General features: G+C 43.7%; 1 protein-coding gene across 9 annotated transcripts in view; it reads left to right on the top strand.

The window, feature by feature from the left end:
• The window catches only part of NRP2 (neuropilin 2), a 126750-nt gene that overhangs the window by 84834 nt on the left and 24989 nt on the right, over positions 1 to 16927 (top strand). For 4 of the 9 annotated variants that reach the window (XM_025211048.1, XM_006029547.2, XM_025211047.1 and 1 more), the window contains exons 13-15: positions 3340 to 3602; positions 6416 to 6512; positions 8683 to 8703. In XM_025211048.1, the coding sequence (XP_025066833.1) occupies positions 3340 to 3602; positions 6416 to 6512; positions 8683 to 8703 (381 nt within the window). Of the gene's footprint in view, positions 1 to 3339; positions 3603 to 6415; positions 6513 to 8682; positions 8725 to 16485; positions 16901 to 16927 lie in introns of those variants that run through there. The other 5 variants (XM_025211046.1, XM_006029546.2, XM_006029548.3 and 2 more) reach the window with 3 other exon arrangements.

Here is a 16927-nt window from a genome sequence, read left to right as displayed (position 1 = left end):
CGGGAAGGCGGCTGGGCAGCATGGAGAGCAGCACCTGCAGGTAATTCTGTGAAGGGGGAGGTGTCGGGGGAGGCAAGGGGCATGTGGGGGGTAGAGATGGAGGTCCCCACAGTGAGGGAGGAAGTGGGACAGGGGCTGGGGGCACTGCCAGGACAGTGAATAGGACCCAGGGCAGAAAGCAGGACAGAGCCACAGGCAACTTGTCCAGAGGGCATGGGGGGTGGGGTGGAGAGGGGCTCCGTGCCTCGGGGGAGGCATGGTGGGGCATGTACCCCCCACCCCCCGATCTGTGCATGGGATGGATGTACATTGCTTGTTGCAGGCTCTGGGCTTTCTACTCTGCTGCCTCTCCCTCAGGAGCCCCACACTGGTCACACATCACCTGTCTGCCTGGCAGCAGTGATGGTGGCCAGTTGTGCCTCCTGCTGCTGGGCAGACAGAGGATGCACGGCTGGTATGGGGCCCCTGGGGCAAAGGCAGCAGAGCATAAAACCCCCAGCCCACAGCAGGCAGCCCACATCTGCCCTCACCTTGCTTGGCTCTGCTCCAGTTAAAAGTATCCCTGCGCTTAAAAACGGTGATGGCAGCACTTGAACTAAAGCTCATTTGATGAGCTTTAGTTCAAGTGCTGCTATCACCGTTTTTAAGTGACAGGATGCTGATCCCCTGGATGAGCTGCCTGCAGCAATGTCCTGCTCCCTGCCCTGACACCAGGTCCCATTCACCACCCTGGCTAGGCAGTGCCCCCAGTCCCTGCCCCCGCCCCACCCCCTCCCTCACTGTGGAGACCTCGATCTGCCCTCCCACCCCCACACACCCCTTCCCCTCTACAGATTTACCTGCAGGGAACTGCTCTCCACGCTGCCCGGCTGCATTCCTGTAAATCAGTTATCGGATTGGTATCGGCCGATATGGCTGGTTAATAATTGGCTATCAGTATCAGCCAAGATATCAAGTATCAGCAGTGCATCCCTAGGCTAAATGTGCAGTTACATTTTGGAAAGAGATTTTCTTAAGAAAGAAACATACCTCTTTACCCAATGCTCCTGCTCCTAATGGGCATTTGTACACATGCTTGTGCCACAGCACCAGGTGCTTTTAAAAGTGTCTGGTGCTGCAGCACATGCAGTTGTATAAGTGGTGAAATGCACGTCAGCACTGAGAAAATGGCAGCAGTGTGCTTTTGAACCAAAACATATTGGAGGTGTTTTAGTTTACAAGCGCACTGCCGCCATTTTCTGCACGCTATTTTCACCACGTCAGCTTGTGTGTGGAGCGGACTCGATTAATCGAGTCTGTTCTGATGCACCGGATCTCTGGCATGTCCTGGCATGAAGATGTATGTGTATAAATGCCCAGTGTTTCTATCTGCGTCATCTTCATTTATTTAAAATACGAAAACCTGTTCATTCTCCTGTTTGCACTTCTCTTTGCCAATCCAGCTACACTATGGAAAAAATCGAAAGCAGGGCTTCATTTTACCTTGCATATTATCAACAAAATTGTCAGCTAGGTTCTGATTGCAGAGTATTTACCACCAGTGATGAAAAGAGACAGAAAGAACAGAGCTTAATATCCAGATCCTAGGAGGAGTTTGTAGCTTTGGTGGTTAAAAAAAATCAGCTTCAGACTTGTAAGCTGAGCAAATTGCAGGCAGAATAAATATGAACCCCCCACAATGTCATTATTACAGAGTCAATTTTTCTGACTATAACTGCACTTTAACTTGTCCTAATTATGTCAGTCTTTGGCTTATGCTTTCCAATTCCATTATCAGTATCTTACCACACCATAGCTGCTGGTGAAAAAAGACATCTATCTCCCTTACTGCTCCATCTCAGGCTATGTAATATCCCTCTTTATGTATTTCTCTTTCAGACACTAGTCTCCACAGAAGTACTGAGGTTGTGCTTGATACAGCACAGGCTTTTTCACTCCCTGTAAATATCTCTTGAATTATCCGGTTTGCTTGGGATGCACATTCTCGGCAGGGATGAGTTTATCTCAGTCTCTGCACAAAGGCAGAATCTTTTCACGGGATTCTGCTCTCTAGACTCTTTCTGTTATTAGTGGCTTTCATTCCACACGTCGCAACTATCCCAGCACTATGAACAAAGTTTTCCCTCCCTTTCCTTTCCTACCGTTCCCTTCATCCTTCTGGCAGCTTCTGTCCTGTTCATATCCTTCTGTGAAACAGGGATGAATGAACACTTGGTGGTGTCTTGCTTTATTTTTAGAACTAAAAACTACTCATGGTATTTTTCCAAGAAAACATGTTGTGAACCCTGTGGAGCCGTGTTCTGAGCTTGTCTGTGCTGGATACATGGACCAAACTGGCAGATTCATTCTTTTTGCCCATTGTTTTTTGTTAGGCACCAGTCAAAATTAAGTTGAATACTCACATTCCAAATATTTAGAAAGGAAATCCCAGCCTGGGGTTGTGTTTGGAGTGAAGTATGAAGTTCATTGTCTCTGTACAGCAGATCACAATAGACTCAGTGTATATGTTTTAAATCTCCAAGCAATATTCAAAAAGAGCGTTCACAATACAGGTGCCAAGGAACAGCAGCCCCCATGAAGTAGTGTCAGCTTCTGCCTTGTAGAAGAACTGCTAGAGGAAGCATCAAACAAAGATAAAACTAGGTTTCATTTTCAAACCTGGGTACCTAACTAGGGAACCCAGCTATGTTTCTGGGTATGCAAATCAACATGGGTTACTTTCATACCCATTTTACAGGGTTTTTTTTCCATTTGAACATCCAAATATAGAAGTACGGGTGACATTCTCTTCTTTCCAGATCATCTAAATGTTCAGATTTGGATGCCTACATGGTCATCAAAGTCCCCAAAATACCATTTAGCAAAGGTGGCCAGTGTGTGAGCATAATCCACATGTGGCGAGTGCATGGGCATTGTCCATGCATCCAGGGCTATGTCTGCAGAAACAGAATGCCAACCTGTGCATAAGTGGCACTTTGAGGTCTTAGACAACCATATAGATGATGCAATTTTCCCATCTAGGTGCCTAGAAATGAACAGAATGCCACTCAGAGAGCCAGAACTTAACTATTCAGGTTTGAAAAGCAATCCAGCTAAACTGGTAGAAACATAAAGTGCTCTTATAGGATAAATGCCAAGTTCCCTGCTCCCTCAAGCACTCCAGTTATGTGCTAGATGAGCTTAGTGAAATGCCATTTCTGCACTTGCTGTAAAGAGAGGTAGTTAGCTGTGTCAGGCTAAGCTTGTTGTCTAGCTGAGGGATGGGTATGTGTGCAGAAGACTCATGGCAATAGCTAGTAGGAAATCTGATGAGTGTTTCCTTCTTTTTTCCTTGACCAGATGGTAAAGATTACTTGTGGCTACAGAGCAGCGGAAGGAGAGAAGGCCGACATGCCCGGCTCATCAGCCCCCCGGTCCACTTGCCCAGGAGTGCCATGTGCATGGTGTTCCAGTATCAAGCATCGGGTGGGAATGGGGTAATGCTGCAGGTGTGGCGGGAAGCAAGCCAGGAGAATAAACCATTGTGGGTCATCACAGAAGACCATGGGGAAGAATGGAGAGAAGGACGGATCATTCTGCCAAGCTATGACATGGTGTATCAGGTAAGATGATTAAGGGAGGTTTGTTCTGAGCTTTGCGTGGATTTTACTGATACTTATTTCAATATTTCAAAGCACTGTGCCCATTCATCATTAGGGAGCATGGCTGAGTGAGGCTGTTTTCATTGTGTTTCTCACGTTACTATAGTAACTAAATGACACTCTGTTTGTTATTCAGAACGTGCCTATCTTTATACACAGACTTAGGTCTTTGTTCATACTGTTACCTTTTATATTCCTTAACTCTTCCCTTTACAAATATTTTTCCTCCATTTTCGTTTAGATGATTATCAGGTAATCTGACAAGAGACACAAAACCCTAAGGAACAAACACAAACAAATCCTGCAATCAGGGAGGTGGGAAGGTGGGAGGGAGGGAGTCCAGTTTTAAAGAAAGAATGCAGGGAAAGAAACCAAACAACACTTTCTTGACCTTGGCTCCAAGTTGTGCATGTGAGGAGGAGGGGAGAAATCTGGTCTTTTTGTCAATCTAGTGGTCAGACTGCTGAGACAAGAACAGAAAGCTGAATTCAAGTAGACACTGTGAATAATCCCACTGCCATTTTGTCACAGTGGAAGCAGAATTAGTCCCACAGAGAAGACCCATATACCCAGTCTAGTGAGATCAGTGCACTTAGAAACCTCTCCAAAGCTCCCAGCACCCCACTGAGAAGATAAAGAGAGGTTTGTGCATGGAGAGTTGGCAGGACTGGGCTCTCCCGGTGTATTAAATTCCTCCCTAGCCAAAAAGCTGCTACATCTGGCTAATAAGGCAAGCCAGTGCTCAGCCTGCTTGCCAGACAATATGTGCTGCCTATTATTACTTATTTATGAGCATTGTCACTGTCCAAAATGAAGGAAAACAAGGGCCTTGCCCCATAGAACTTACAAGCTAATGGTCTGATACCCAAGCCTTTATAGTTGCAAAATTTCTGTTGACTTCTGTGGGAGCTTTGCGCTTGCAAAGACTGCAGAATGGGGCTTTAACTGAGCAATTGAAAGGAAGTGATGGCCAACGGAAATAAAGCAAAAGTCTTTACCCCAATACTGCTGGATCTATATTATAGGTGTATGTTTGGCTTTTTAGCCAAATGCCATTATATATAATGACTTACAGATCAGGTATTTTATACATTGCTTTGTTCATTTATAAGTGATACACAGGCCTTAATAAACTCACAGACGTATTACTGAAAGAGTGGAATATTTTCACTTGGCATTTTTCATAGCTGAATAGTGTATTTTTTATTTTGCTAAGTGATGAAACAGGCTTACATGTGCTTATCTCTTGCAGCATTTGAATACCTATTGCATGAGATCAGTGGAACCAGCACTTCAAACTTACTGCAGGGTCTAACTTCATTTTCATGGACTAATTCTGGTGCCTGTGTTAACATAATGGGGCATATCCTCAGCTGGTATAAATCAGTATTGCTCCATTGGCTTTAAAAGGAAGGACTGTGCCAGTTTACCCAAGCTGACGAACTGGCCCACTCTACATACTAAGAATCCATATTAATTGTTTGTTTTTCTTCAGTAAAACAGGGATTTTATTGTAAAAAAACAACAGTTGAGAATGTAGCACTGGACTAGATGATAAACTGCTTCATGAGGTTTATTGAGTCCCTCATTAGATAGACCTTTCATAGCTGAGGGGAATTTTGCCTTAGGATTATAGGAGAGTAGGAGTGGAAGGGGAATCACAGGGTCATCTAATCCAGTCCCTTGTTCAAGGCAGCATCTAAAGTTTAGAGACTAAACCGTCCCAGCCAATTGTGAATCCAACCTGCTCTTGAAAATTGCCAGTGATGGAGATTCTACAGTTTCTGTATGCAGCCGTTTCCAATGTTTGACCACCCTCAGTCCCAAAGTTCCTCCTAATTAATCTCAAACCTAAATTTCCTCTGCTTCAATTTGAAGCCATTGCTCCTAGTCCTGTCCCCTATGGCCATAGAAAAAATCCCTTGTCCATCCTCTCTGAAATCGCCCTTCAGGTATTTGAAGACTATTCTCAAATTCTCCCTCAGTCTGCTCTTCTCCAAACTAAATAGCCATTGCCCTTTCTGTCTTTCTTCATAAGTCTTGCTTCCCAGGCCCCTAATCATTTCTGTTCCTCTGTGCTTGGTTTTTTCCAAACTGTCCACATCCTGTTTGAAGTCTGGGGCCCAAAACTGGACACGGTATTTCAAGTGAGGCCTCACCAGTGCTACATAGAGCAGAAGAATCACTTCCCTTGATTTGCAAGTGACACTCCTATTAATACAGCCCAGTATGTTGTCGGCTTTTTGCAGCAATGGCACACTGTTGGCTCAAATTAATATACTGTAACCCCCAGGTCCTTCTCTACAGTCCTGCAGCCTTGCCATTTTCCAGTCTTTATTTGTTCCTGAAATTATTCCATCCCCAGTGCAGGCTTTGCACTTGTCCTTGTTGAATCTCATCTGATTGATTGCAGACCTTTTTTTTCAGTCAATCCAGGTCATTCTGGATCCTAGCCCTGGCCTCCAGTGTCACAGCTCCATCCAACTTGGTGTCATCTGCAAATTCCTCTCTGTTTATGAACAACAGATCCCCCCTAGTTGGCCTGTCCACCATCTGTATCAAAAAGTTATCCCCAACACACTCCCAAGAATGTGTACGACTGCTTGTGTACTGCTGTGCACTTGAATAAGGATTGATAAGGAGACCAGTATTTAGCTCTTCCAGTAAGAACTAAAAGTGGGGAGCACATTTCATATCTTTTCTTGGATGGGACCAAGGGCTGTTTATGCTGTTTGGCAACTTAACATTGACACAACTGTTCTGATTATTCATAGATCGTGTTTGAGGGTGTTATACGCAAAGGATATTCAGGGGCGATTGCCATTGATGACATCCGGATAGCCACTGATGTCTCCTTGGAGAACTGCATGGGTATGTAAACATCAGTCTCTCATACTTAGTGATGGTAATGCCAGAGTGGACCTTTGTGACCATTGGGCCTGACCTACCTAGTAAAAGGCATAGTAATCCTCACCCAATGAATCCCATATCCTCTCTTCTTGACAAAGCTAAACAAGGACATGCAGTTGCCTGCAGAAGGCCAGTTCATGAGAATCTTGGTATCTGAAATTCTGCCAAGGGACGACCTGAGCTATATTGAGTTTTAGCAGCATTTTTCATGCTTCTGAAGGAAATTAAGGAAAACTGAGAATTTAAAATAGTCTGCAAAGACAGAAAGAGTAGTTATAAAGAGAATGGCAATACATTATTCTGTGTCCACTGAAAAGTGGACAAGAAGTAATGGGCTTAGAGTGCAACAAGGGAGGTTTAGGTTGGATAGTAAGACACACTTTCTAACTAAACAGGTGGTTATGCCCAGGAACAGAGGCTGTGGAATCTGTTGCTAGAAGCTCTGAACTCTAAAGATATTCATGCTCCTGAGAGGCCACATTCAACCCATATTGTAGTCATTAATAGTCTTTCTGCTGGAGCTGGCTGTGGCTTGAGTTGGGCACTTGGAAAGGCCCACTTCAGCAAGGTTACTCTCCTTATTTATCTTCACCTAAATGGCACTGGAAGGGAGTCCTACAGCCATGCGTGTCCTTTAATTCAGTGGGACAGGACCTCCCTTTCTCTTTTTAAGAAGGTGTATCTCTGGGGTGAGAGAGAAATGAACCACATATGACAGATGTTAGTCATGTCACTTAATGCACTACCAGAAGGTACTCAGATGGTGCAGGTGACAGGGGAGTATATAAATCTGTATAGAATAAAACAGCCCCGGAACAAAGGGCAAATGCCTGCCCTGGCCCGGTTCTGAGTTCCAAGAGAGTGGGCCCCAATTTCTTTGAAAAGTTTGTATATTTGAAAGCTCCATAAAATAGCCCTAAAATTGCTTCAAACTGTTGCACAGATTTACTTCTATCCTCCCATGAAGTTAAATCTGTACTTTGGAATAAGTATTGATATCTTGGTTGTGATGATGCTTGGCAGAGGGATTTAAAGGTGACTTTATCTGAAAACTTCCACACAGTTTCAAATATAGGGTCATTTTTGATGCCACCACCACAACATGAAACAAAATGTGTACATCACCATTCTCTCTTTGTCAGGACCAGAAAAATAACTAGGTAAGGCAGTAAGATGCTGGTTTTAAAATGTAGTCATGGGAAATAATCTGATTCCTTTTCAGCCTGAAAAGAACTCTGATAACTCACAGTAATTTTTCTTTGGACAAATTTGTCATCCATGTTCTGAACTTGAGTGATGATTTCATAGCACTCTGTACAACCAGTCTGGTTGTGTGACTCACAGCCGTAATGCAGAAGTAATCTAAAAATAAGCAGAAGTCTATTACTTCTGTGAGAAAGTAATCAGTAATAAGCACTGATTATTGCTTTTCAGATCCAGTAATTTGTAACAGATTACTTCTTCAAAGTATCTTCAAAAATCAGTCTCCTTTGTTTATTGGAGCTGAGGCAGACTGATGCATGGTTAGCACCCCATGAAAATATTGAAATTAGAGATAAGCTACAACTGACGCTCAAGATTTGAATATCTCTGATTTTTTGGGGGTCTTTCAGAATCCAAACACCAATTTAAATTTCAATTTTTCAACATGCAATGAGTAACACTAAGCTTCTCAGTCCAAACACGCTGAGCTTGGGACATACTTTGCCCTGAAATCTGAATCTAAATGCAGATTTTTCAGCCCAGGCCAGCCTTTGACTCCCCTGCTCCTTGCAAGATTGTGAAATACCCTCTGCTGCTTCCACTAAGTTAAGGCTCCCCATGTAGTCTCAGGGCTTATAGATGCCCATATCTGACTTAAGGATGTATCAACGAAAAGCTACTAGAGCAGTGGTTTTCAACCTTTTTTAATTTGCGGACCCCTAAAAAAAGGTGAATGGAGGTGCGGACACCTTTGAATTGTAAGCTTGGGTATTCACATACTTTTGACTGATCATAGTCATCTTTCACAGATCCCTTAGACATAGTCTGCAGACCCCAGATTAAAAACTCTTGTACTAGAAAGTCATCAGATACACTCTGGGTTTCAGACATTCTCTCCTCTAAAACCAAAATATTTTTTTCCTTGCAGAACCCATCACAGCTTTCCCAGGTGAGAACTACTACATTCCAGGTAAAACTGCATTTACTTTAGTAATGTTTTTCTGCTGGCATGGTTTAATTTTGTATTTGCATTTTTTTAAATTAGTGTGCGTGTATAAGAATAACATGTATTCTTTTTAGAGAAATGGCAGATGTGAAATGGTTTCCCAACAGTAGAGGGCACTACCCTGTGTATTCATCTTGAGGGGCAGGGATTTTGCTGCCTGTTGTTTAATTAAAATTAGGAAACCTGTTATTGAGAAAAATAAAAGCCATATGAAATGCTCTGCTTTGTTAGGAGCAACACAGACTAAAAAGTAGGACTGAAGTGCAAAGGAAAACCATTAACAGTTTAACCACAAGCTAAGTAGCAAGTTAGAAGTGAAATGAAGTGTAACGACTTATTTTGGCGTGAAGATGGTTTCTTTCCAGCTTACAGGTGCCCCTGCAGCAGTTGTGCTTGGGCTATTAGTAGGGTTGCAGTGGAGGGCCTCCTTGCAAAGAGAAGGAAATTAGGAAGCAGAATTGGGAGAACCAACACAAAGAGTTTTGAAGTTGATATTCAATAGAAGGGAAACAAGGTAAAATGGTGCATTTAATAGCTTAATGCTCATCTGAAGAATAGAAAATGGCATTTCTCTGGTAAAACTTTTTCTCGTGTTTACAGAGGGAGAACAGAAATAGAGGGATTCAGAAAGATTTCCTTACTTATTAACTGTTTTTTGATTCATGGGGGTGAGGGGGCTAGGAAGGGTGCCAGTTTTTTATAATGAGAAAGAGCGAGCCACCTTCCTTTGGAGAGAGATGTATTTTCCATTGCTTCTGTTGTATATCTGTCCAGTAACGTATCTGTAGTTTGTAAACTTCAAAGCAGGGGTCTGTAGCTGCAAAAAGTCTGTTGGAAAATACCCCTTTCATTTCCTCTCCTAACCTTTTGCATTGTGTTGCTGGTGCACTGTTAAAAGTTGTTGGGTTTCACTCCAGAACTGGCTTTAAGTTGTTAGCATTAAAAATGGTGCACTCAACATTAACATTAGCTTTGTAGGTACAGTGATACTCTGAATGGCAGCATTCTATGAATTTTGAGTTGCTTCTTCATATCCTTCTATGGAGACTAACAGCATTGGTGAAAAGCCTCTGTCATATTCTACACTGATAGTTTATAGCCTTGTAACCTCAGATGATTTAAATGATTCCTCTATAATCTTCTCTCACCAAAGCTCTGCTCACAGTCTGTGTTTCGTATCATGAAGGACATTACCCTCATGCCTGTCACTGGAATAGGGAAATGACCCATCTTTGTCTGGGACCTTCCTCTTGGTCCTCACGTTCAGTCTACATCTAAGTCTTCCAAATCTTTTCTGTATAATCTAATTTATGACTTCTCCTCCCCATCCAAAGAGCTAAAATTTTTCTTCAGGCTCTTATCATCTTGTTTCTTGATTACTATCATCTTGTTTTCTGATTACTGCAGAATCCTTTGCTTTGGCCTTGACAAATATGATTTTGCCCTGCTGGTAATCATCCAGACTACTGCTATGAAGTTCACTTTCTTAGCCTGTCATTTTGACCATGTCACCCTTCTATATGCATTGCTCCACTGGCTCCGCATTCCCAGCCTATCAAATATAATGGTGGTCTTCACTTCTAGAGTCCTTTACAGCCTACCCCCATCTGCACATCAGTGCTCATTCAGAAGCAAGAGGGTGATTCCTGCTTCTGATCAGCCCGTGATGCTAGCCTCCTTTGCTTGCTTGTTTGATGTACAAACATTACCCCTGTGCTTTCTCCCATAGGTTTGGGAGGAATTCCCTGTAAACATGTACAAAGCAATCCTGTTGTCCTCCTTTAACTTCTTCTCTAAAACTCTCCTTTGTTCTGATACTTACAGAACAGCTGTCATACTGAGAGCACAGTTTACAGTACTGACTAATACTCTTTAATTGTTTCCTTGTCCTTCCTTCTCTGTCTGCATCTGCCTATTTATTGTCTCGTGTCTTATTCTTCAATCAGACTCCCTGGGGCAGGCACCATCTTTTTTCTGTGCTTGTACATCACAGATTTTCTGAGTCATGCGAGAGCTTTGGGTTGACAGTTAGTCTGAAGAAGACTGTGATCATGTACCGACGGATGGACGAACCAATACCTGACATCCCTTTGGAGGGTAAATCTCTTGGTGTTGTATATCTCAACAGCTTTTGCTACTTGGGTTCTATGATCAGCAGTAATCTTGACTTTCGGACTGAGCTAAGTAATAGAATTGGAAAAAAAGCTAAGAATTATGGGCTATTACAGGACCATGCATGGAATAACAGCAAACTATCAACTAAGGTGAATATGTGAATCTTTGAGACTTGTATGTTGTCATCCCTGCTTTATGGTTGAGAAATGTGGGCCACATATGCTAGGCACATCAAGTGACTGAACAGCCTCCACATGAGATGCCTGCATAAGCTCCTGAAAATAAAGTGAGAAGACAAAATACCAAACACAGAGGTGCTGAAGCACACAGAACTGACAAACCTAGAAACCACTATCAACAAGAGGTAGTTGCCATGTCAGGAGAATGAGAGACTGTATCCCCAAAAATATTTTATGCAGCAAGATTTGAGATGGTTGTAGAAAGTGGGGTTGCCATGGCATGTGCAAAAATGATGTGAAGTCCTTCAACATCAATTTAGAAAGCTGGGAGGAGTGTACAGAATCCCATCTGGTCTAGAGGGAACATCTGACACCAGGTAAAGTACAACATGAAGCTGCTTTGATCAAGAGGATGGAAGCAAAACAACAAAGAAGAAAGCAGGGTGTTGTAAACTTGGACTCCAACTCAGACGGGACATAGATCTGTGAAATTTGTAACAAGTTTTGTTGCTCTTGAGTTGGACTTGTCAGCCACAAATGAATTCATCAGGCATCTGACTAGACTTCTTATGCGTACACCACGATTTAGAAGATTGACAGTTGCCTCTGTATACATCACGTACCACAGTGGAATCAAGGTCTGTGACTGGAGTTCCCAGCTGCGGTGTTACTCCTAACAGTATATAATAAATAATGATGATGTTGTATAAAGTACTTATTTTTTTCATAAGGAGCTCATCAGTACTTTTGCTAGAGTGGCATAGGTTGTCCTCTGTGTCCCTTGTAGAGGATCTTGGCAGGGATTACAAACAGAAATTGAGTCCTGCTCTACAAATAATGGGTGAAACCCTCACCCCACTCCAGTCAGTGGCAAAACTCCAATAGGTCCGTGGTAGGAAAGAGATGAGCTGGGGCTACCAAAAGGAGATAAAGAAATCAGACCTCCAAGTGGAGCAGGAAAGAAAGCATGAAGAAGTGGTTATGGATTAAGGGTAAAGAGGGACTGAGGGGAGCCAAGGAAAGCAGAGACAGAGAGAAGAGGGAGATGTCAGGGGAAATTTGATGGAAAGAACAACAAGGCAGTAACAAAGGAAAGAGATGGAACTGGGATGTGAGAAACTGGGGTTGCAGGAAGATGAGGAGGAGATAATATTTGAGGGGAAAGAAAAATGAGGGTGAAGAGAAGATAATACATTGGAGGACCAAAGACAGAGATGAGAGAAGAGACAGAGTGACTAAGCATGAAGCAAAAGAAGAAAGGCTGGGGAAAAGAGAAGCAACAAGGAAAGCAATGGAAGAGAGGAAAAGAACTTGTGGAGATGGGGACATCAGAAACCAGAAAAACAGAAAAGGGAAAGATGGATGAGACGAGGCAGAAACACACAGTACTCCAGATGAGGCCTAACCAGTGCCAAGTAAAGAGGCACTGTCCTCTTCCGAGCCTTGTACTGAAAGCTTCTATTGATACACCCCAAATCTGCATTTGTTTGGGGGGGGGTTGTTTGCTTGATTTTTATTTTTTATTAACTCTCATTCTTTTAAAGCCAGTATCATGATTTATTTATTCTGGGGGGAAGTGGGGGGACAGGAGGAGAGGGGAATAATGGAACTTATCATGTATGAACTGCTAGGGTTGCTAACACTGGGAGAGTGAGTTGAAGCCAGGAATCCGCAACATGTCACAGGCGCAGGATTTGGCAGGGACCTCATTCTCAGGATGATGGTGGACTGCAGCTGGGAGTTGTGGCAGGTCTTCTAACTGATTGTTATGTCCCAGGGTGAGGAAAATACTAGCATTTCATTTCTCCCTTTCCCTCACCCCATGTTCACTTACACCACTTTGTTTAAAGCAACTCTTCACAGTAAATCCCATGGAAGCTATTTTCCCCATAGGCACAACAGCAGTAGTTTTTGGTTTGTAGAGATAAAACCATGCCTGCGGAACCTGAAAGTAAAAAAGCTCATCAGGATAGTGTGGTTAAACCTCATATGTGTTGAGAGGTATCATTTACAGTTGGGCTGACTGGAGGGGCCTTCAGTGCGAGTCTGGAGCAGGACTCATGGTTGTGCCCTAGTTTCATAGCAAGATGCTTTAATGCAGTGGTTTTCAAACTGTTCCATGGAGCCCTGGGGTTCCACGATAGGTCATCAGAGGTTCTGCAAAGAGACTGGGAGCAATGGCAGAGCAGGTTGAGAGGCAATGCACCACCATTACTGGCCCTGGTCACCTGGTTTTACATCAGTCTTTAGGTTAGGGGTAGGGGGTCTGCAGCAGACAAAGTGATATAAAAGGGTTCTGTGACTTTAGGGAGTTTGAAAGCCACTGCCTTGGTTTGAATGTCTGTGCCATTAAACCATGGTCCTATGCAAACTGTGTGTCTCCAAACGCCGTGTCCATCTTGATGTTGAGAACAGCCACACAGAGGAAGATAGACTACTACATGCTTAGACCTGTAGTCTGTGCCGGTCCCATCTCTGTTTCAGGGGTAAGGACAGCTGGAATCAACATGTTCTTTCATTAATTCCTTAGTCTCTTGGCAGCCTGCAAATGGAGTTCTCAGTGGAACAAAGTTCATGCTCCCCTAGATTAAAATCCCTTTAACAGAAAACTGTGCTTGCTTGAAGGGGAAGTTTAAGAAGAGAGTTTAGAAATAAAATTGTGTGGGTGGAATAACTTACATCTTAAGTATGTCGAGCTTTTATAAGACCAATCAAGTGCGTTTAAACAATGCCACATGTAAAATTGGAAGCATCTTACCTTTCTGAAAAAATCATAACAAGATCTAATAGCTGGAAGCTGGAGCTAGAAATAAGGTGCACATTTTTAGTGTGGTAATTAAGTATTAGAACAAGTATTTCTGTGGATGCAATGGATTCTTCATCACTTGATGCCTTAGACTGGATATCTTTCCAGGACAGATGAAACATTTCAGTGGGCAACTATGGACTTGAGGCAGAAATTGATTGGTGAAATGTTGTGGCTTTCTGGATAAACGATCTGTGTAATTTATGAAAAATTTAGCCACACTGACATCATTTCCAGTGATTTCGAAGAGGTACATGATCTTTGATGTGATTATGGCAAAAGGAGGCAGACAGCATTTCAGTTGTTCTAGAAAAAGTATTTTCTCTTATTTCCCCTGATAATTTTTGTTCTTGCCAGTCTTTGAGTACAGTGTTAAGCCCTGAAATTGCTCTGTGTGGGTGCAGGGTGTCAGGAGTATTCTGTGTGGCTAGGACACAAATGTAGTGCACCCACATGAGGATTCACAGTTCCTATGCTCCGAGTCAAACATCCCATTATGTGCATCCTAAGTTATGCAAGAAACAAAGTGCCAACAAGCCTGACAAAAACAGAAAGAGGTGTTTTTTTTAAGACTGTGTCTTGAATGAATGAATGAATGAATGAATGAATGAAAGGAGAGAATATGGTGTGTGTGGCTGATAGCAAGGGAGACTGGAAAAGTGATTAAGATGGATTTTTTTTCCTCTAAGTAGAGAACTTTTTTGTATATGAAAGAAAATTTCCATAGAACCTAGAGCCAGTAAAAACAGAGCTAATAGCATCAGTATTCAGTACAGTGTGGATTGATGGCTATTTTTAGCCATCAACAGTGTAAGGAAGCTGTTGTTAATGTTAGAAGTTGGCTTTGTTAACATGTGGAGACCAACAAATGTGGTTCCTTACCAAGTTGAGGTACTAAATGAACTCTCCAGCTCTCGCCTACTCCATCAGCTTATGCTAGGCTGATGCAAGGTAGTAATTAAAAGAGGAGACATAGGGCAACCTCCAAAGGAGTGGCTGCACTGCACTCAGCCCAGGATCTGAGTGGAAGCCAGATCTCAGTGGTGCTGGCTTTATGGTTCTGTGCTGGCTATGGTCTGGTGCAGCACATAGAGCAAGTTAAAGCAGCACAAGGTGGGTTTGGTTCAAACTTGGATTAGGCCTATAGCAGCCCCCAAAGTGCCATTTCCACACTTAGGGGTCTGGGCAGCCAGAAAGCAGCAAGGTGCTTCACTCATACCCCCTCTCCCCTATCATATTGTCTGCACCTGAAGGGCTGGGAAGGAGTAGCATTTTGTTGTCAGCATAGGCCCTACACTACCACAGCTCCCCCTCTGTGGAGAGAAATAAGAGCTAAACTAGCTTCCAGGCTGCTGGCGTCAGAGCTCCTGGCTTTTATTTCCATGTCTGGTACAGCCCTTGGCAGGTCACTTAAGCCCTCTGTGCCTCAGTTTGTTTCTCAAAGAAATGCATCGATGAGTCTGGCAGGTCTGATAGTGCCCTGGGGTTCTGCATTACATCGAGACCAAATCCTGCTGCTGCTACCTTAATGTTAACTTATTCTGTTGGCACAAAATACCTTTCTTCCCTCTCCTCCACCTCCAGGCAAGCCCACATGCAGCTAGAGATCCTCACAGATGTAAACATCACTGGTGGTGCTTTCTGAAGCTTAGCTCTTTCTCAGCAAGAGGGCCAAGGGCCTCAGTTCCCAGTTTTCTTCAGACAGCCTGACTCGGGGCATTCTTTCCCCATGGGTATGCTAGGCAAGGGAGAAGGAGCTTGCAGATCTCCTCAGCAGCTCATCTCCCTGGCTCCCAAAGCCCTGGTTGCTGTACTGTGTCCTCCAGGCTCCCTAGCTCACCATCTTACACTTCAAACTCCCATCCCCCTACCTACAAGCTGGTTCCCAGCTCTGGCTTCCCAACCTACCCCTCTGCCGCCTGACTGTATGAAGCAGTGCAACATCTGCGAATTCCAATTAATGTTCCTTTGTGGAGAAAGCTGCAAAGCAAGAGGCAGTAACAGTCAAGTCCCAGCAGGGCAAGGGGACAGAAAAGAAAGCGCCTGCTGCCTCGCTGCAGCAGAATGCCAAATTCCACAGTGAAAAAAAATGCTGAATTTGGTGCCATCTTGGGCAAATTTTTAATTTCATGGAGGCAAGTGGCTCAGCTCACATCTCTCAGAATTGTTTGCAGGCTTGGGCTGAAATTGCCGCATTGGTTTACACTCAGGTTACATTTTAAGCTTATGTCTGCAATCATAAGGGCTAGAAACGTTCTGTTATCAATGAACTTTGAGCTTCTGGGCACAGTTTCTGCAGCATGTTTAGTGGCAAGCTCCATAATATACGAGGGGTGCAGGTCTTAGTCGTCATGAGAGAAGTTAATTTGCTTGGAAATCTTGCTAAAGGAAGATGCTGTATAAGCAAGTATTGTCATCAAGTGTAAACACTGCCAGCTTTTCTGCCCAGAATCGAGCTTTTCAGGGTTTCAGAAAGGCAGCTGTTGTGTGTGAGGACCTTCCCCTCCTCCTTGCATCCCTCTAGCTGTCAGATTAAAGAGAGGTGTTGCTGAGAAAGCAGGGATGGTGATTAGGCCTGTGTAAACTTGGTACTTCATGGCTAACTGGATTTGCTTTTGGAGACAGTGACTGGTTATCTGTGAGACTCAGTGAGCTTAAGAAAAAAAGTCCTCCTTCATCTGACTCAAACAGCTGCTGGGGACCATTCGCCAGGGGGAAGGCAAGTTCCTTTCACAGACTTCTGCATTCTTCATCCGGAGGGCAAGCCTGAATGTCAAAGAGAGGAAAGGAACAAGCCTTTGGGAATGGAAGAGAAACAACTGTCTTTTCCAGCCAAGCATTCTTGCAGCAGGCATGAATTTAAGGCTTGGTTGGATTCTTGGGGCCAGATCCTGAACGTGGTGTCGGTCAGCCTCCCTTCACCCACACCAGGGGTACTGTGCACGGGGTGTGTACATCGGCTGAGACGCTGGGCCTCGAAGTGCCAGTTACTTCCAAACGGCTGTGATTAAAACCTCTCGGTGTTTTCCTTCCCGCTCTGCCAGGGGGGCAGGCGGAGATCGAGGGG

Source organism: Alligator sinensis, unplaced genomic scaffold (genome assembly GCF_000455745.1).
Source record: "Alligator sinensis unplaced genomic scaffold, ASM45574v1 scaffold372_1, whole genome shotgun sequence".
NCBI lineage: Eukaryota > Metazoa > Chordata > Crocodylia > Alligatoridae > Alligator > Alligator sinensis.
This window is presented reverse-complemented; position numbering and strand designations above follow the sequence as displayed.